This window comes from Rousettus aegyptiacus, unplaced genomic scaffold (assembly GCF_014176215.1).
Source record: "Rousettus aegyptiacus isolate mRouAeg1 unplaced genomic scaffold, mRouAeg1.p scaffold_m13_p_11, whole genome shotgun sequence".
NCBI lineage: Eukaryota > Metazoa > Chordata > Mammalia > Chiroptera > Pteropodidae > Rousettus > Rousettus aegyptiacus.
In genome coordinates, this window is record NW_023416286.1 from 92450874 (window position 1) to 92472248 (window position 21375).

Genomic DNA, 21375 nt, shown 5'->3' on the forward strand with positions numbered 1-21375 from the left:
TAATGGCTTGCTGCTTATCACTCTAATGGCTACATGACAGAATCACGGTGTTCTGAATTTACCAGGCATGGGGGAATTCTAGCTGTAAGACAGATGACAGAGAGAAATTTTTCTGGTATACTTTCTCTCATGCCTCAGACCTTGGAGTCTGGCCTGGTTCTAATAACTCTATCAATGTGGTATTGGAACGACGGTTCCAAGATTTTGGGGTGCCTAAGAAATACCCAAGGAATTGGCTAAAATGTCCGTTTCCTGACCCACTTCCAGAACTTCTGATTTTGTTCATGTGGTTTGGGGCTCAGGCGCCTGAATTTTTAGCATATCCTTCAGAGGATTCTGAAGAGTTTGGGGACCTGATGCTGAGAACATTCATCTGGAATGGGGTGATCAGGTGGTTGGGGGATTGTTCCCACTGCAGCTGGGCCAGAAGACACACAAAGAGAAGGCAGGTCTTCCTCTTAAGCGGGTAGGGCTGCCTGGAGAATCCAAGCCCCAGGTAAAGGTGGAGTCATAGGCTGGTCTGCACAGTGCCAGACTTCCTGGAAAAATTTCAGCCAGCACCGAGTCCTTGAGCCCTCCCTCTTTGACTGGCATTTGTGCCTTAAAAGTCTTAATAAGAACTTGACGAGTCAATCATCTGGTGGAGTAAAGAATTTCAGAGTTGCCTTTTGGGGCACTGCCCTATGCATCTGTGATGGTACATTTTATGTGTCAACTTGACTGGGCCTCAGTTTGTTCAAATCATGTTTGGCTCAACATTATTCTTGGTGTGTCTTTGAGAGTATTTCTGGAGAGATTAACATTCGAATCAGTAGACTATGTAAAGAAAAATGCCCTCCCCAATGCGGGTGGGCCTCACCCAATCCGCGGAAGGCTGAAACAGAAAAGAAAGTTTCAATAAGGGAGAATTTGCTCTTGCCACCTAACTATCTTCAAGCTAGGGCATCAGTTTTCTTCTGGTTTTGGACTCAAACTGGAATGTACACCTTTGGCTCTCCTGCTTCTAAGGCCTTTGGACTCAGACTGGAAGTGAAAAAGAATTTTCACTCAAAAGATTAACCTTATAATCAGCTCTTTGTTCTGCTTCTGTAGATATGCTTGCTGCATAGTCCGTCGGGCAGGGGGACCTCGAAATTAACTAAAGACTCATCTTCCTTTTTGCTTGTTCTGTATAAACGACAAATGTAACTACCTGCAACCCATAGCAACTCCAGTGCTTTGTAACCGTCTGAGGACAAATTAACCAATCAGCCCATGCCAAACTAAGCTCCATAAAAGCAAAGTTGCATTTGAGCTCGGGACCCAGATCTTCAGAGTGCTAGCTCCTGTGGGACCACTGGCATAATAAACCTGAGTTCTCCAACTCTCCGAGGGCTGCTTGGTTTCTTGCTGGTCTGATTTTTGCAACATCACTGCAACAGAAGTACACTCTCGGCCCTCCTGGATCTCCAGCTTGCCAAAGCAGATTTTAGGGCTTCTCAGCCTCCGTAATTGTACGAGCCTATTTCTTATGGTCTCTCTTTGTCTCTCTCTCTCTCCCTCTCTCTATTTCTGGAGAACCCTGACCAATACAGATTTTGGTACTGAGAGTGGTACTAGAAGAATGGAATATTAGGGGTTTCTGGAATTGACTTTCTAATCTGACTGGATTTAAAGATGCTGACAACTCTATTGCCAGCAGTAATGAGAGAACTGATAGTCCATGATGAGATTGGGCAGTAGAACTCTGCACTAGGTACGCCCAATCAACCACTTATAAGAAGCAAGGATCTGAGTGACTGTGTATCTGGTACTTTTGAATATTTTTAGAAAACTAATAGAATGAGATTGGATGCAAGATTGGATGCTTGCTTCTAATGTTGCCCAACAAAGTGATGAAAGAAAGGGTTGAGCTCAGGGATTTGAATTCCCAACTCAAGCACCACGTAAATGACCTTATCTCCTGCAGCCTCAGAGCCGAGATTGCTAAAAATCAAATATAGACTCTTATCCTGTGACTGGCTGAAACTCTCAGCTTCATGGGATGTCTGCTGTTAAAGTGAGAGCATTGGTTGGGAAAGAATGGGATCTTGTAACTTGGAATAGGGACCTGTGTGAAGACAGAATAAAGCTGGGGACATCAAACCCCTAAATTCTGATGCATCTTCTTTGCCTGTGGAAGTGGCCTCCCCCAGTAGAACCAGCCTCTCCATCTCCAGTGGTAGCAACTCTTCCACCTTCTACATGCCCCGACCCCTCCAAGGGAATTAACCCTACTGTCTGAAGGGACTGTAATGGCCTCTAGTAAGGCTGTTGCCTTGCAAGACGATGCTAATTCTCCTCAGGAGCCACCACTCACCACCCCTCTTTGCTTTTAGGCCTGTAACTAGACTCAAACTCCAGCAGGCCCCTGAGGATGAGGTACAAAGTATAACCTATATGGAGGTAAGCTATACTCCAAAAGAACTACTTAAGTTTATAATTTGTCTGAGCAGAAATCCAGGGGACATGTGTGAGAATGACTATTAAGAGTCTGGGATCATGGTGGGAGGAGCAAAAAGCTGGATCAGGCCCAAAGGATTGCTGTCTGGCACGTTATAGGCCCTAAGGAGGGGAAGGATAGGGCTGTAAGGTCTGTGAGTCTGGGTTTCAGAGCTCATGCCTTCCTTGTCTCCCTCAGGGCTCATAAGCATCCCTCCTCCAGCTGGAAGGGCTTTGAAAAGGACAGATGGGGGAAGTTTGCTCTTTATTCAACAGTATGTGAGGAGGTGCTCAATAAATTGTTTTTTTTTCTTCTTTTCTATATAATCATTTAAAAATATTCACCTTTTTTTTCTTTTCTGTTTCTTCTAGCTATTTGTTCTCCTCTAATCCCTGTAAACACACACACACACACACACACACCCATGACCCATAGGTCAAGGTCAAGGTTGGAAGCATTTAAAGTCCATTATGAGGGTGTTCCAGGCTAGGTTAATTCCCTTCTCTCAAGGTCTCATATTTAAATGTACGCCTTTTACTTGGTCCAAGATTAAGGTAGCTCTCTTCACCTGCTTGTCCTTTATGTTTTAAGGCCCTTTCCCAAGCTGCGACACAAAAATGCAACCTTCCTTTTTGACACACACCTGGTCTTCAATCTTTCCTGTTAGTTTTCCCAGCTTATCTCAGAGACCTGATGGCTTTTCCTGGCCCTACACTCCCAGACATGGAATTTCTTCAATTATGTGCATGATTCAATACACGACTTGCCATTCTTAAAATATCTTACTGTTTGTTTCTCTTCAGTGCGTGTTCATTCTGCCAAAGCCTATCGAAATCTGACAACAGCACTGTGCTGGCTGTTGTGGGTACCGAGTGAAGAAAACACGATTTCAGCCTAGGAGGGGCACATAGTCTAGAAAGCTAAGGTCGCATGTAAACATGTATATTACAATGCAGCGTGGGAAGTATCACCCACTGCAATAGGAAGCAAAACGAACTTCCTCTGGGGGAGCTGATAAAAGGTCTCATAGGAAGTGACATTTCTATTAGTCTTGAAACCTAAGTAGGAGTTTGCCAATCAGAGGGCAAAGGTGAGAGTGAGGGGAAGGGTAGAATCGGGCATCTGAGTAAAGAAGACCGAGGGCGCGGAGCCTCTGAAATAATTGAAGAAGATTCTGCCATCCTCAGGGGATCTGCTGGATTCAGCGTGTTTGGACGCGAGGGGTTTGCGTGGCAGGGATCACATCGAGAGGGCCAGTGTAGAGAGGCTTGAATTTTAGAGGCAAAAAGAGAGAGAGAAAAAACTGTTTAAGCCGGAGAATTTCAAAATCACGTTTGTCTCTTCCACAGCTATTGTCATTGACCTAATCATGTGGACTCCCGGATTTGGAGTCTGAAAGGGGTGCGCTCTGCTGGCTTAATCAGAGGTACTCAGGGTATCCGCGCAGTTGGGACACTTCCCTTTATTTTATTTTATTTATTTTTAGATCTAGAAACAGCACATTTTCAGTATGCCCAGGGCAGCTCAGGCCTATCCCAGCGCCCACCGGCGCTAATCCACTTAATCTGCGAATGACTGCAACACAGCCCTCTCCGTACTGTCTCTTCTCGATCGGGGTTGGGCATGAACTGAGAGCCTTTGTCTCTTTGAACCCCATTCTTCTGTTTTGTCACTTTCTTAAATTCTGCTGACCTAGTCTTTTAACGTATCGCTGACCTTCTGGCCCGGCCCACCCTGTGTTTTAATCACTCGGGCAGTGTGCGTCGTGGCCACGCCCACTCGCGCCCGGGCCCAGCCGGCAAGTGTGTCCGCAGCGGCGCGCCGTACCGACGCGGCGCGCGCAGGCGCAGTCCCGGCCCCCAGTTCCCGGCTCCTGGCGGCGTGCTCCTCTTTCCTCGGCTTCCCAGCTTCCGGGCAGGTGGGCGCGGGCGCTTCACGGTCGGCCTCCCGCGGCGCCTTTCCCTGTGCTGCGGACGCTCGCCCTGCAGCTCACCGGCTCCCGAAGCCGCTGCTCTGGGCCGCGCGCCTCCACTGGCGACAGACCCATGGCCGAGCGCGGGGATCTTGACCTGACCGGTGCCAAACAGAACACCGGAGTGTGGCTGGTCAAGGTAATGTTCGCTGCTCCCGCTTGCGCTCCTTTTAGCACAAGTAGCTTAAGTGACTCGAGCCCGTCCCACTCCGTGCGCATTTTAAAGCTCTTTACAGCCGTCTCCTTGGAGCTTCGCACATCCTGAGCGGCAGGACTCGTTGCTACGCTCTTTTGCAGCCGAGGAAATTAGTTTAGGGAACCACAGTGTCTCTTTCAGCCAGTTAAGAGTCCGAACTTGCCTGGAAGGGATGTCCCTTCCCCACGACCTGGTTTTTTGGGGCCCCGTCTTGGTGTCCCCGATTCGAGCGGTGCCTTTTATCCCGGACTAAAGGTGTTTCTGCATCTTTTGTTGGTGAAATCGTGAGCCTGTAAAGGAAGTTCAGAGTGTCTGCTTTCTGTGCGGTTTTCTCGGCCAGAAAGTAGATCTGATCTCTGCGTACCATTCAAGTGTTCCCTTAGGTCGATGGCCCTTGATGGAGTTCTCAAGAGAGCTGGGAGAGCTCACGGAAAGAGAGGCCATTGGACTGGAGTGCAGAGCACGACTAGGTCTCCTGAAACTGTCAAAAAAATGGTTTTCAGTGAAGACAGCAATCTTGACTAGCCCTTAGCACAGTATTTGTGCTTTACTGTTTCATATCCGGGAGTGTTTCCTCTTATGAGAGTTTCAGAAGTTATACGTATGTCCAAAATGTGATTATAAATCTTTGAACCTCAAGTAAAATGTAGGGACCTTTGGTTTGTTAAATTTTTAAAACTTTTATCACATGGCTGAGTTCTTTCTCATTCGTTAAACCTGAGAGGCTCTTTATGTCCAGTTCTCTAAAATAGCTCCCTGGTGATCGTTGGCTGGCATGTCACACCTGTGTCGTCTTCAAAGCACTTTCCACAGTATAAAGTGATTCCGTGATCATTCTGTGTTCATGTGTTCAGTGTTGGTCACCTCCCTCTCCCCAGTGCTTGCTCACGCACGCAGTCACATTCCATGAGAACAGGATCCTTGCCTGTCACACCCAGAATTATGTTTGGGTGCATGGTAATTGCTCAACAGATATGCGATGAATGAATGAATGCTCTCTTACTGTTGAAGCCTAGCCTCGTCTCTGGCACTCATTTGATTTATCACAGCTATATTGGTATGACTTAAAAAGATGGGAGTAAATGAGTGTCTCTCTCTCCTACTGTCCGCTAAATGAATCAGTAAGGGAGAGATCTCCCTTGCAGACTGAAAGAGTTTGGAAAAGTGGTGGAACTTGACATAATGGATTTGTGGCTGGAGCACAGTAAAATGCTCAGTAAATGTTTACCTCACAGGATTTGGATGGGTCAGCAGAGGCATAGCATAGTATACCATGGAGAGCTGAGTAGGTGTGTCCTGGAAAACAAAGAGGAGGTTATTATGCCTCTAGCAGAGGATCTGTGTAGAAAAAGGTTGGGACCATAAGCTGTAGTCTCTAGGGAATGAGGCGCCTTTTGGTAGGTTTTGAGTAAGGCGTGGATGCAAATGATTCAGGGAAAAAAATAAGCTTGAGGGGAAGATAACAAGAGTCAAAATTAGAAAATTTTCACAGGATCATAGGTATGTGATAATGAAGTCTGAGGAGTTGGGGAAACTATTTCAGTAAGTTGTCAGGATTTGGTGATGGGCTAAATGAGAATGTGAAAGAGTGTAAAGTGAAGGTAAAAAATTTTAGTGGTCTCTCATTTATGGCCATGTGAATACATTTTATCTCTTTATAAAGAACTCAGCTCAAGCCAGTGACTTGTTCTTGTTTTGTGAAGGTAGTTGTCATGTTTCATTCTTCATTGTTTGTGCTGACACCTTGGCATGAAGCCAAATTAAATTTTCTTCATTTTATGTATCAATGAAAATCATAGGTTTGCAATTCTTTCCAGGGTGGGAAAGGGCTTTTTTTTTTTTTTTTTTTTTTTTTGCCAGTTCTTGTCCTCTGACAACCTCATCTCTGAGAGAGGACGAGAATATCTAGCAAATCCTTTCTATTCTAAAATCCCTTCTTATTCCTCCTTTATTTGACAATTTTTATTTCTGCTCTAGTTAAAGGAGTCCCAGTAGGCCATGGGGTTTGATTTACACACCTGTCAGATAGTTTGAACTCGTTTCATTTGTGCTGGGGTTCACATCCAGTGTGATTTTCATACCCATATCTTGAGCATACTTGAATTTTCATCTCTGAATTATAGTACTACTTCATACGAGTGTATCAGATAGATATTAATGGTTAATTTCGTTTTTAGCTTCTTTGTGTGATATTAAAATATAACATTTGCTTAGAAAGTGTATCTTTATTCTTATCCAATCAGAATTCGTGAATAGAAACACCGATTTTATCTATTCTGTATCCATTAATATTTCTCATTACCTCGGGTTCTGGTCTTTGAGGATCATTTGTTGCAAAATAACAAGTTTCTTCTTAGAGTATCTCAAAGTTTATAGCTCATCTTTTACATATTTTATTACTTCCATCACGAAACCGGTATAGAACAGGATAAATCCAATAAGAGCTATACATATAACTGAGTTTTGAGCAGGGAAAACACTTTGCCTGGAACAGGGACGACTTCGTGGGGAGAGGAACAGTTAAGAAGAGCCCGCGGAGTGGATTAGTTGGAAGAAACTTACAAGCGGGACCGGGGAGAACTCAGGAAAAGGCAAATATCGTAGAAGCCTGTGTGCCAGAATATCCGTTACCTATACTGTTCGGGCCCAATGAAATGCCATGTCTGGGGTTTTGAATGTCTTCAGTCTGCGAGAGAATAATGATCCGAACAAGCTTTAATGGGTAATGGACATGATTGGATTTAACTTTATAATAGATGTCACCTGCCAAAACATGTAGGCAGTCAGCGTTTTTATGTTGTCCGGGAGCTACTCCCTTGTAGTTTATAGTAATCTGTCCTGGTTGCTCAATCTGTGCCACTGTTCAGCCACCAACTGGTCACAGCACTGCCGCACACCCCATCCCAAGTCATGATTCAAAATGTCGGATGGTGTTTAAAAATGTTTTAGCATAGTTGTTCAGCTTCCAATATTTAGACTTATAGAAAAATCGTCTCTTGTTATGGTTGGCTGGAGGATAAAAGTACGTGGTGGGGAAGAGGAGGAGATAAAGCGGGCAAGGTTATCGTTTTATAAGTCACGAATGTCGTCCTGGGTCCTGAGTGATGAGAAACGCGCTCTCTTGGGGGAATGGACAGGTGGAGGTGTTGATGAGACCTGCAGGAGGTCTACTCAGTAGCTTTCTGGCCAGCAAAAGGGCTTTTTTCAGGCCCAGTTAACCTTCCTCAGCAGCATTTTGACTAATGTTTGTTGGAAGAAAGGATCAGGACAGGGGAAGTGGACATCGTCCCCTGTGTATATTACACCCTCCATTCAGCAATTCAGAAGCCACCAAGCTCAGCTTTCGTCGTTCCACAGACAGGTGGGCGCCTGGGCACCCGTGGCCAGAGGGAAGGCAGGGAACGGTGTGCCGGGGAGGCGGGGCTGGGCTGGGCGACGCCCCAGAGCCTCCCAGGAGAAGGAGGCACTTGCATTTCTTATGCAGCAAGTACTTTACCAAGCAAACCTCTCTATTTTTCAGATGGTAAAATGAGGTGGGGAGGTTAATTATCTTGCCCAAGCATAGAACAGTGATTCAGATTTAGGTCTATTTGCCTACAAAGCTTATGCTAGGAACAGAAAATGTCTTTTTTCCCTCTTGGGTCTCTTTAATGAATTATCTCCCTGGAGAACAGAAGTGAGGTGGGGACTTCATTTTTTGACTGTGGGTCTTGTCAGCTCTATAAGTTGACTTTCAAGGAAACAGGAGTTGCCTGTCGTGCATTGGCCTCTCTGGGCGGCTGGTCGAGAAGGGGATGAGCACGCGGGGGGGTGGTTCCGGAGTTCTTGTGGGACCACCACCGCGGGACGGACTTAAGCAGGACTGGGCAGAGGGCGCAATGCCGTGTCAGTGAGAGCGTTGGACAGTCCACAGGGAGCCTCTGGCTGTCCTGGGTCCGGGCGAACTGTGCCCTGTGTCTACCAGTTTTTGAATATGGTTTGTTTGCTCTGGACAGAGCGGGTGATCTTGGCCCCAAAGCCTCTCGTCAGTGGAGGCTGTTCCGTAGGGCTCGCAGCTAACGGCTGTCCGGCCATAGTCCCGGCAGCCGGGGGAACAGGCCTTCGGTCCTAAACAGGGAATGCGTGTCACGTCACAGCGTCCACTGCAGTGCCCTTAATTTGCTTGTACTTTCAGAGAAACGAGGCTTTGGAAACTGGTAGTTGGGGAACTAGATATTCAATGGAGCAGAGTTGGCCAGGAAGCTTAGGGGAGTAATGTCCACATGTCCCCTTAGCGCCTTGACTTCAGAGGCAGGTTGACCTTATAGTCTGCTTGAGTGAACAGGTGAGAACAGGTGAGAGGACTGCTTCGTCCAGCCCGCCTCCACGGCTTGCTGGTCTTTGCTCTGGGCGTGTGCTGGTGAGCACAGGCAGACGAGGCCCACGCTCCGGAAACAGGTGTTTGTGGTCCTCCTGCAGGAGGCAGGCACCTGTCAAATTAGTCCTAATGAAAGTAGTTGCAAACAGATAAGGACCTGAAGCAAGCAATCTTGTTCTAAGAGTGTGAATAACAAAGGAACGTGACCCAGGGGGCAGGGGCGCTTTCCCTGAGGAAATAGTCGTTTTCTGTCACTTTCTCTGGTTTTTGAAAATCCAAGAAAACATCTTCTGTTGTACTTATTATCTTGTCTCTAATTTTCTTCAGTGAATGTGAAGACAGTTGAAAACAACACTGTTATCGCGCTAGTGACGTGTTGACACGAGTGTTTTGGGGAAATTTACTGAGAAAGATTTAAGCTGTTATCACAAAGATTATGTGAGGATTATGTTAATTATCTTGACGGTAATAATCATTTCACTATATTAAGTCATCATGTTGGACACCTTCAATATACAATTTTGTTTAAAAATAAAATGTTTTAATGTTAAATATGAGATAGCCAAAAAAAAAAAAAAAAAAGGCGTTTGGAGCCTCGGAGTCACATGCTGCGTGCCGTTACTTTTTCTTCCGTTTTTCGCGCTCTTCGCAGACTCGACGGACTGCGCTTCCGGGACGCCCCTCTCCGTGAGCTCTTGGGGGGCAGAGCTGGGTGTGGCCGACGTTCCACCCTCTCTGTGCTCTGCTGCTTTTCACCGCAGGCTCCGGTGTTTCGGCAGCTCTCTGAATTAAACAAGCGGGCGGGTTTACTGGGAAGCTACGGTTTTGTTGCGGTAATGATGACGGTGTAGTCTGAGTTCCGAACTGTTTTGTTAATTAACTTCGGGAACGCGATCTTTTTTTAACTCGGCAGTTGCTTGTATTAGGTACAGTTTATTGTACTCAACGTGATTCTTAAATTTGTTCCAGCGTATGATATAGTTACTTCGAACTATTTTTTGTTGTTTGATGGCCTAAATTATAGTCTTCTAGAGTGGAGATTTGAAGTTTTAAATGTCTACTGAACGTTCAGAGTTTGAGTCAGCAGTACGATGTATAAGCTGGGACTTGGGGGAGCCTGGCCTCGCTATAAATTTGGGAGTTGTCATTTACAGATGGTATGTAAAGCCATGAGACTGGGCGAGGTTACATAAGATCGAGCGCGGCTGGAGGACAGAGGTCTGGGGACCAAAACCGGGGCCCTGTGAAGTAAAGGGCTAGGAGGATGCAGTCTGGGTGTACGGAGACCGAAAAGGAGCGTCCGGAGGAGGAGGGTTGGGTAAGGATTAGGTGGTTACTATATGTGACACACGTGGAAGAGTACTTGTCACTTCGCTATGTTGCTTATCACCACAGACTCAGTAGCTTAAACAGCACACATTCATTATCTCGGCATTTCTGTACCTGAGGGGTCCTACTGTGGCTCACTTGGGTCCCCTGCTGCAGAGCCCCTCACAGGCTGCAGTCACGGTGTCAGCCAGGGCTGGGCTCCCATCTGATGTTCTTGGGGTAGCCGCCGAGCTTCCGTGGTTGGCAGAACTCAGTTCTGGGGTGGCGGGACCGGGGGCCTTAATGCCGAGCTGTCTGTCGGCAGGAGTCTGCCCTCGTTTTCTTGTCACATGGGCCCCTCCGTCATTGCAGCTGCCTTCGTCGAAGCGTGCAAGCTGAGAACAGTGAGAGGCAAGACAGTCACAATCTTCTGTGACTTAGTCAAAGAAGTAACGTCATCACTGTTGCCATATTGTACTGATTAGGAGGAAGTCACAGGTCCTGTTCTCGAGGACACGTTATGGTGTGGATATCAGGAGGTGGGGATCGTTGGGGGCCATCCTGTCACGTTTAGTGAGCACTCATCATCGTCATTTTCTGACGGGGAATAAGCAGAGAAGTGGGTGGAGGAGAGAAAGGTCGCATTGAAGGAAACGTGTTTATACAGGGGAAGAACTTCGTGCACAGGTGGAGGGATTGGCCCTCATCCGTCTGTCGTCTTAAGGGCGAAGCAGAGTGAAAGGCCCAGCTCTGGCTTTTAGAGGGTCCCTTTAGAGTTTTGTCTTGTCCTCAGTGGGAGAGGTCAGGTTATCGGCACAGAGGGAGGAGGAAGGGCGAGGTGCCCCGGGTCTGAGGAGTGAGAACACGGGACGCCCGCAGTGGGGGCGCGTGTTGATCAGGGATGTGGAGTTAAGTTGCCAGGCACCCTGCAGGGCTTGCTTGACGTTAGTCGCTGTGTGTTTCAGGGGAGACCGTTTAGCACAACCGCGTTTTTCTTCAGCTGCCGGGTGGAAGTGTGGAAGAGGAGGAATACAGTCAAGACGAAGAAGAAGGATAAATAAGTAGCAGCGCAGATTGCCTGTAATGGGGATTAAGTTGTGCCAGGCCAGTGCGATGGCGGGAGGCCGGCAGTGGAGGAAGGGCGTGACGGGCCATGGCGCGTCGGCCCTTTGAAGAGAGAAGTGGAGACTTAAGCAGGAGGGGGGTGGCATAGAGGCAGTGACTCGGAGGGACGGGAGGGTCGTTGGAGTCGTGCTGAGGCGAGAGCCACGAAGTTAGGAGATGGTGGGCGTGAGAGGGGAGCGGAGGCGTCTGAGGGGTGCAGGGCAGAGGTGTCCAGAAAGGACCAGCTCGGCCAGTTAAGCCCCTTCCAGACGGCCCTCTCCCCGCCCCCCGGACGGCCCTCTCCCCGCCCCCCGGGCCCTCCAGCTCACAGCCGTTGATTCGCGCCTGGCCAGTCAGCCGATGCTCTTCCTTATCTCCAGGAATAAGGAGACTGTGAAAACTGCTTGTTGTGTTGCAGTCAGGCTCAGCCTTTGGGTAGGAACCCGCCGAGCAGGTGCTGGCATTAGTGAGTGTTGCTTCCTGCTCATAGCCGCAATGTCCCGTCTCTCTGCTCAGGAATCCTGTGATGGCGCTGATAACGCCAAGGTCGCAAGACAAACGACCTGTAAGACCAGGGGTCTGGGAATTCCTCGCCCCTGCAACCCCCCTCCCGGAGCCCCCCCTCCCCATCGTGAGTCGTGAAGCTCACGTGAAACCTCAGAGGAATCACGCGCCCCTTGCGTGGACGCTGCGGGGGTGTGTAAGCCGTAAGACTCTAACCAAGGGGGGGTCGTGCTTTGGGTCTGTTGAAAGCCCCACGCGCTCCACCAGCGTTAAATTCTCCTTCCTCTAATGACGTCCTCTGAGCGTCCAGTTTCCTCCGTCAGATGTCACTTCCTGCAACAGTCAGACGGTTGCTTGAGATACAGACTGTGGAGGGGATACTGATACTGAGAAAGTCTTGGGGTGTCTAAATACAGGGCTCATTTGAACCAGTAATTTGGAATGTGATGAAGAACACACACTGTCTTACCTCTGAGGACCTTCTCGGGGGATTTAGCCTGCGTTTGGTTGGGAGAGTGGGCTGCCATCTGCAGAAAGTAGTGTTCTCTTTGTATCAGAGTAATTGACATGAAGGTTCCCCGGAGTTAAAAATCAAAGACAAAGCAAGAAGCCAAGGCTCGCTCGTTAGGCAGTATTTCAGCAGAGGCCGCAGGGAATTATTTACACAGTCCATGGCTTCGGGGTTTCGTTTGAGTTTTAACAGTATTTGTGCAGATCAACTTTAGGTCTCGTAGTTAGTCCTGACGGGGGGTGTTGTGGACATCTCCTTTGACCAGTGTCCACACTTCCTCTGACACACTGTACCAGCACCCCGATTTAACTTCGTGGAAACCGCTGCTCCCCCTTTTCAGTCTCTGATTCTAACGATGTTGACTACAGCTCCCCAAAGGGAGTGGCCAGTGAAAGATCTCCAGGTTCAGTGGCAGCCCCGAGGAAGGACACGCGGCCCACTCCGAGCCGTGAGAGACAATCACGTCTTGGCTGGGGACTTTCGAGGAGGGGGACTGCTCTCCCGGAGCTGCTTCAGCCGTCACGCTGAACAGGGGGTGGGGGGCTGTCACAGATGTGCGTTCACGGTGGGGGGAGCAGAGAGGAGCCGAGAGATGGTCACAGTTCTGGTGACGTCGTTTGAGCCTTTAATCAAGCCACCTTGAAGCTCCCTCTGGAGTTTTCAGTTACTTGAGTCAGTAGATCCTTTGCCTGTCGTCGTGGATTTTCTTTTCACCCATAGACAAAGGAGACCTGACAGGTAGATGCGGCTGCCACATGGAGTTCGCCCAGTCTTCTAAGCTCGTGTGACGGAGTGGAGTGCGGTGTCCTTGAACTTTTGTTACGACGCAGAGTGTTCGGAACCCTCTTTCCTTCAGATCTTTGACAAGTGCCTTGGTGGTCTAGGGTAGAGCCCGCCAACCTGGAGACGAGTTTCGTGTCTGATGCTAGCTAACCGTGTTATGTCAGCCCGCTGAGCCTCCGTTTTCTTGTCTGTAGAATGGGGAGAATGATGGCAGGTTTCGTGGGGTGATTAGAAGGTTAATTGGGATAACGGATGTGAAACGTATAGCACGGTACCTGACACCGTTGTCTCCCTTCCCCCTCCCTCTGTTCCAGACTTTTAGCATGTTGTCTGTGGTTCAATAAGTTTTATTATAAAGAATACACGTGTAACTGAACAAATAGCATGAGCGTCTTCTTTTGACCCTTTTATTCCTGAATTTTTACCATATCCAAAGCATTGCAGTTTGACTAATAGGTGGTTCTTTCTGCAAATGAAATCTTTGCTAGATAAGTTTTTTTGCCCCTTTCCGGCTTTGGGAGCTGTCTCTGACTCGTTCTGCATCCGTGTTCATGCTGTTCTGGGATCATTGTGGGAAATAATGTTACCTGTGTTCACTGAGTGCTTGCTTTATGAGGCGTTATGCTTCGTGCTTTATACGTAGCATCCCGCTCCGCACCGTGGGATGACTGTAAAGGTAAGGGATGATTGTGGAGTTCAAACTACTACTTAGAGGAAACGAGGCAGGTACGTAGTAGGGAATCAACATGTATTCCCTTAACCTGTTTGAGAATTAGAAGTCTTCTGATTGCATCTGTCTAGTTACGGACACAGTGTAGTGTATTGGTTATGTAGATGCTGCAACCAGGCTGCTTGGGTTTGAATCCTGGCTCCATCATTTGTTAATTATGTGACCTTGTCTAGAATATATAATCCTTGGGTGCCCCCGATCCGTCTGTAACATGAGGGTAATCCACAAAGATGGAACGATTAAATGCATGAATGTATGGAAAGTGCTTGCAATAGTGTCAGGAAAGTTGTGTTACGGAAATGTTAGCTATTATATTTAAAAAATCTTTTATTTTAGCAGATCCCTCATCATATTAGTCAGTTACAATCTTATATAAGCAAAACTTAACCTTTCAAATCATCTTAAACTCAGTGGTGTCTCTAAATAATATCATGTCAGAGCATTTGGCTCCTCTGAGGAGCCTTTTCTGGGGGTGTTTCTCACCCCTGAACTTTGATTAGACTCGTTTGGGAACATAAGTTAGTACTTCGTTAGTGTTACGTTGTTTGACCCGTGCTGGTTTTGGGTAACCAGCCTGTCTCGGAGCTCTTCCAGAGCTAAAATCAGTTCCTACATACCTTAGTGTCCTGTGTCATACATAAGCTGAGCGCTTGATACTGGATGATCATTTCTTACAGGCACGAAGTAAGATGGAAGGAGTATATCGTTTTATGTTTTACAAGATTGATTAGTATTTTATTTTGTTTCAGGTTCCTAAATACTTGTCACAACAATGGGCTAAAGCTCCTGGAAGAGGTGAAGTTGGAAAACTGCGGATTGCTAAGTGAGTTATTTTTATATTTTTGACAATTTAAAGAGCTGGTTTTTAAAAATTTACAAGTGCTTTTCAATGGAATGCAGTTCTTTTTCAGATAATTTACCTGGAAAATGAGAAGCAATGCACACGTCAAGGCTGTCGAGAGATGGTTAGGTGCCCTGTAGGGTCATACATGCAGGTGCACGTGCGCGTGCACGCGCGCACACACACACACACACGCGCGCACACACACCCCGCCCTTTAAATAGAAAATCAGATTTACTGAGAAACGTCTTGGCAGTGAAGTGTTCCTGATTGCAGAAGAGAGGAAGAGCCCGGTGCACAAGACCTCACAAGCCCGTGCTTGCATCTCGTTTGCCAGAGTCCTGCTGGCCAGTGCGGCTCACACAGCACCCCCAGGTTCCAGGGCAAGGAACTGTGGTCCATGTTTGCAGCCTCCCACATCCACATTCTTAAGTCCACGAGCCAGCTAGCAGCCCCCTTGAGCTTCCACAGAATTCGACATAGCTGATCGCTTCCGTCCTAAACCCTTTTTTTCACTTCCGGGACACCACTCTCATGTTTCTTTCCTTCCGCTGCTGCTGTGCTCATCTTCTCGGTCTCTAAACGTTGTATGCCTCTAGGGCTCAGTTTTTCGTTTTTTCCTTCTCTCCTGACTGACTTCCTAGGTGGTCCCATCTGGTCTCATGGCATATCTGGTTGTATTTAAAGATCTATCTCAACTTGGCCTCTCTCCTGATCTCCATGACCCATCTGACCACCTCCTTGAGGTCCACGTGAATGTCTCAGGAGCACCTTAAATTTAATCATCATTCTTCCTCTGGACATCCCCATGCCTTGCTCTGTACTCCTTTTAGCTCCGTGTTCAAACATCGGCTCGCGAGGCCTTTTCTCACCACCATGTAGAACGGCGCCCAGTGCTCTCTGCTTCTCTTCTTGTCCTTCCCGCCACCCCCCGGGGCTCCCCCCAGGCTTCTTTCATGCAGGCGACGAGTGTTTATTCAGCTTCTGCAGCGCTCATCTGACACACTGTATGTCTGTGTGTATGTTCTGCATCTCTCCTGCCGGAGTGTAAGCACTGCAAGGTTGGAATTTTTGTCTTAATGACTCCACGTCTTCAGGGTCTAGAACAGTGCCTGGCGTAGTAGCCAGCAGTACATTTTTGTTGAATCAATAAAAAGAAACTGCTATGACAAATTTAGTAATAATAGCTGTTTTATGCTTTTATTTCCTTAGGCAATAGTTCCAAAAGTGAGATGGTGAGAAAATCAGAGTCTAAACATAGGAACCCCCCTCCCCCTTTTTGTTTTGCCTAAAATACTTACTGTGTCTGTGCAAAGGTTATACTTTGAGGGGCAGGTAGGGGGTGTCCCTTTAAAGTTTCCTGTTAGAGCCAGTCAGCTGTGGATGTGGAGCGGGTGGCCACCCGCTGGCGTTTGTTTTTGGAGGAGCAGTGCTGGATGACTGGATGACGTCATGACTAAGAAACTGAAACGTTCGTGTGTTTTTGCCTTCAATGTTTTATCTTACTTGCCTGCCTTTGTTTCAGATGTATCTTTCAATTCCTCACTCTGCTTTAACAAGGTATACATTGGAAGCAGGCATGCTTTTATATCCAAAGTTCTTAAAATTAGGTAGGAACAATATATCATTTTCTCAAGAAATGACTGCACATTTAATAGTGGTACCAGGCTCAAATTCAGGCCTTTTCTTTGAGTGATAAGAAAACTCTAGCACGTTCTAGTTCAGCCTCTGTTACTTAATCTGCATTTAGATTCCTTATCCTTAAAGTTGCCTGTTTTGCCAGCCTTTTATATAGAAGTAGTTGTCATTTATTTGTATATTTTATAAAATGAACATATTCCTGGAAAGCTGTAGATAAATCACATTGTTTTGCAAGTTGTCTTTTATTGAAAGAAAAAAAAAGAATGCATACTTTTAAATGAAATCTGGTGATTTATTTTTTCCTTTTTCAACGTGGAATCCTTTGTAGGGCAGATAATCACCTACTTTTTCTGTTACGGAGCTCAGAATTTCTTATAATTGGTTTTACTGGAAATGGGAGCCACACAAAAAATTTCAGAACCTAATATCACTGGAGAAAAAGGCAGGCCAAAGGAAGAAGGTGTGTAAATGGTGAACCAATCTTGGTATTATAGAATGACCACCTAGAGCCCAAGGCCTAGCTTAGTCCTACCTACGTGGCTGTTGATAGTTGTTTTGGCCTTGGGCCTTAGTCCTCTAAATCTCAGCTGCCTTATTTGTAAAATGTGGATCTTAATGCCTTTCTAGACTGTAGGGTGCTTGTGATACAAACGAAACAGCTTAGGGTTTGTAAACTCACATACTCTCTTTTTTCTACCATGAATGTTGTATTCCTAAATACCTCTGTAGAGAAAATACCTGCTTGAGAGACGCAAACTCTTTCTTTTGGTGTGGGGAGGAGGAGTCTGTCGAGCAGTAGAGAAAAAGGAACCAAGGTTCAGGGAAAGCTAGGCAAACCCTAAAACATAATAGCAAAGATGGCATGTTAAATAAGCAATAATGGGTGTGTTGCAATTTTTCTTTATCACCCATTGCTTGATAGAAAATTCCAAGCTGCTTTTCTCCCCTGGTTTAAAGCTGATGGTTTATGTAGTTGCATCAGTCATATGTAGGGTAACCAGACCCCAGGTTTGCCTGAAACAGTCTCGGTTCACACGTTTTCCTTGTGTAATTATTAACAGTGTCTTTCACTCCATAGAGTGTCCAGGTTTTGACAACAAACTTTACCCTTAATATTAACCAGGGTGTGTATTTGTGTGTGTATTCTTCCACGTGATTCCTGTCTGGTTTTATGAGCTGACCTTGTTGTCCCATCTGGGAGTCCAACCAAAGCTCCATAAAGATAATTTTCTGTGTGTGTGTGTGTGTGTGTGTGTGTGTGTGTGTGTGTGTTATTATATAAGCAATACATGATCGTTTCGTTTTAAAAATTATGTAAGCCATCTGTTTTCCCACTCCTTAGTGGTGGCCAAGGGTCACCGTTTGGTATGTAACCCTCCAGATCACTCTACGTACAGATTATTGTGATGCTTGATTTGACAGGGGTTTGTTTGTTTGTTTGTTTGTTTGTTTAGACGAGGCAACCCTTGGTTAACCTCACAGATTGCAAGGACCTTGTTAGCTTACAATCCCTTATTTTTTATTTTTTACGCCAAAAGCACCTGGTCTTCCTAGGTGGTCTCCCATCCAAGTACTAACCAGACTCAACCCTGCTTAGCTTCCGAGATCAGACGAGATCGGGCTTGTTCAGAGGGGCATGGCCATAGACTTGACAAAGTTTTAGAACATTTTATTCAACTGACCATGGCTAAGTATTTCTCAAACTCATTGAGGTTCAGTTTTGATAACTTCAGAACACCCACAAAACTGATTTTGTTCTCTTCGTCCTTCTTTTAATTTAGTTCTAAAGCTTTGGTTTATTTTGTTCCACGTTCTTTTCCTTAGGAGACGTGGCTAGTATTTCTCTTCCTTGTTTTTCTCATTCTAGTCTCTCAGTTCTCTTAAAAATAAAATTCCCAGTAGTGGTGACTTAAAATACCTGTGTTCAAATCAGTTTCCTCAAATGGCAGTTGAGGAAAAAATAAACCATCAGAATTTCCTAAAAGAGAATCTTGTGATTGAAGAGGGGTTTCTATGTCAATGTAAGAGGCAAATAAGGAGCAGTGTGTGTGGTGTGTGTGGTGTGTGCGGGTGTATGTTTATGCACATGCAGTTTTATATGTAGATAAAAAACCTAACAGGTTTTCTGCCTAACATGATACATAATCAGTCTTGTCTTCTAGAAGATCTATATCTTTCTGGTGATGAGAACAGGTTTATAGTAACTAGTATCCTAAGATTGCTATGTAAATGCCAGAAAACAGCTTGTTCTGCAGTAGGTCTGCTGGCTGTCTTGTTTATGTTACGAATTTAGTTTCCATTCCTCTTAGGAATTACTAAAATTCCTACTAAACAAGTGTAGGACGTGTGAGGAATGGCTTAGCAATGCATATGCCTAGGTTATCAGGATTTAGTTCATTTCAAGCTAAATATGGGTCACAAGCTCATGTAGCTGAAAACAAAGGGCCCCAGTAATAGCTGTTTGTTTGTTGTTCAGAACGAGAAGTCGGATGACAGCCCCGCCCTCTTCTTTGCCGGTTAGCTTACAGTGCACACATTGTGCTCAGTTCTCAGTGCTGCATGTAGAGACGTGGGCAGATAAATAACTTCATTCAGCAGAGTGAGGCCCGGATAATGAGAAAACAGAAGACAGTGTCCTCCGAGGAACGTTTGCGGGTACCATGGCTGTTAGAAGACCAGGGCAGGCCGGGGGCAACTGCTTTCAGGCAATTTTGACTGGAACGTGCATCGTCAGTTATTCTTAGAGGCACATCCCCCGTTTACAGGTTATCCCTGTGGTTAAAAAAAAGTACCTGGGTAAAAAGGAAAACAACAAAGGCTTTGGAAAGACGCTGTGGTGTGCTGGGTGCGAGTGTGCGCGCAGGGGTCGCTGGGCTTGGCTGTCTCTCGGCCTTGTCACATGGGGGCCGCGTGACCAGTGCTTGGTGCCCTCGTTTGGGCATTTCTGCCTCGTGGTCGGTGCGTGTAAAGCGCGTGGTCGGGAAGCGTCCCCCGCACTCGCCGCACGCAGGCTGCGCAGCCGGGGCGGGGCTCCCGCGCAGGGCCTCCCGCGTCGCGCCGTCGCGGTGGACCGCTGCCCGCCTGCCCCCAGGGCCCTGCGGTGGTCCCAGCGGGGTGGACTTGGGGGAGATGCGGGCGGGGACGTGCAGCTGGGAGCGCAGCTCTCCCCAGACGTGGTTCTCTCAACACCTGGACGAAGGGGCGTCCAGCCGTGAGTACGGTGAGAGTAATAGCCTTTTCTTAACAGTTGGTAACTTTTGGGCCTTTTTTTGTCAAGCAGTTTACATGCTGTTCCTAACCTGTCGTGCTTGGATTAGTTTTGTACCTGGACATCTCACGTGTACCGCGTTTTGGTTAGCCTACACTTTTGCCCTAGCTTGTTTAATTTTAAAATGAATTTTCTTTCGACATCACTATCCTACCCCAGAAAACGTTAGTTTTTGAAATGGTTGATATACGTTGTATTTTACTGACAATCATCAGTTTATACTAATGTGGCTTATCTCAGAGACTTAATTTATGGCTTTCTTTCTAAACACATTTAACAGTCAATGTTGTATGGGGGCCCACTAATAATAAAAAATATGCAAATAAAAAATCAATGAGATATGATTTTTTTGTTTCGAAAGTAACTAAATTTAGAACACTTAAACTGTTGATAGGGGTTTAAATTGGTACCGCCTTTTTGAAGGGCAGTCTGACAACCTTTGTGTGTATATGTACACATACGTATGTGTATACACAGCACAAACATACACACACACGTACAGTTGCTGCTCAGAACATTGCAGAATGAAATTGGCACTGTTTTCTCTGCCAGTTAGCTCGCAATGCAAGCGTCCTGTTCAGTCCGTGTGCACCCCTTCTAGAAAGCCAGGCCGACCCAGCAGAGGGGAGCTGGAATGGTGAGGAGGCTAGACGCGTTAATAAGGAAAGACTGTTTTGGCCCAGCAGGTTCCAGGGACTTATGAAAGAGATTGATATGCGAGGATATTCATTTCAGCATTGTTATAGAGAAAAATTAATAGCATTCTTAAATTCTTTAGTAAGAGATTAAGTAAATTGAGCATATTTTAAAATTATTTAATACTTTTATTTTAAAATAATCTCAAGCTACAGAAAAGTGGGAGGAACAGTATAAAGAGCTTTTTTATTGCAAACAAGGACACTCTCCTTCGTGAGCACAGCACACCCCTCCAAATCAGTAGATCAACGTCAAGTAGTCCCACTGCGTAGTCCTTAGACCTCGTCAGGGTTTGTCACTCGTCGCCAGCCCACAATCTCGTGTTTTCTGTCGTCAGATCTCTTTAGTTTCCTTAGATCTGTCTCGAACATTTAGAAGTCTTTCCGTGACTTGACCATTTAAATGTCAACGCTCTTGGTGTTTACAGGCAGTTATTTTGTAAGAGTCGGGTTTGTCTGACGATTAGATTCGGGTTATGCATCTTTGGCAAGAACGTCACAGAGGCGAGGCCGGGTTCTTTCTGTATCCTAGCAAAGTGTGTGTGCTTCCGTCCTGCCCTACTTGTTGGTAGTGGTAACTTTGGTCACTTGATTAAGGAGTGTCTTCTAGACTTCGCCACCGTAAATGCACTCTTTGCTCCTTTGTAATTATTAAGTATCCTGTGGTGTGCTACTCTGTGGCTATGTCAATATTCCATGTCTCATCAGATTTTGCCTTTTGCTCATTTGTCTGTGTTAGTGTGAACTCACGGATTCCACTTTTATTCAGTAGGACACAGTTTGTTACTATCATCATTTATTCCGATGTTCAAGTTGTCTAAAATTTAGCCAGTGGAAGCTGCTTCTAGCTGGCTCCCATGCCCCTTTTTTTCTTTGTCGTGGTAACACACACACACAATTTAGCATCTTCACCATTTTTAAGTGCACAGTTCAGTAGTGTGAGTCCTGTGACATTTTGACAGGTCCTTACCATTCGTTGAGTGCTCGTCGCCATAGCAAGGTGT

The 21375-nt window shown here is 46.3% G+C and overlaps 1 protein-coding gene and 1 pseudogene across 1 annotated transcript in view; one reads left to right on the forward strand and one right to left on the reverse strand.

The window, feature by feature from the left end:
• Positions 1–4324: 4324 nt before the first annotated feature.
• Positions 4325–21375, forward strand: part of GTF2F2 (general transcription factor IIF subunit 2) — a 110118-nt gene continuing 93067 nt past the window's right edge. The window contains exons 1-2 of the mRNA XM_016143857.2: positions 4325–4572; positions 14676–14749. Coding sequence (XP_015999343.1) covers positions 4507–4572; positions 14676–14749 — 140 coding nt within the window. The 5' untranslated portion in view covers positions 4325–4506. The remainder of the gene's footprint in view (positions 4573–14675; positions 14750–21375) is intronic.
• LOC118609580 lies at positions 17938–18056 on the reverse strand (annotated as a pseudogene).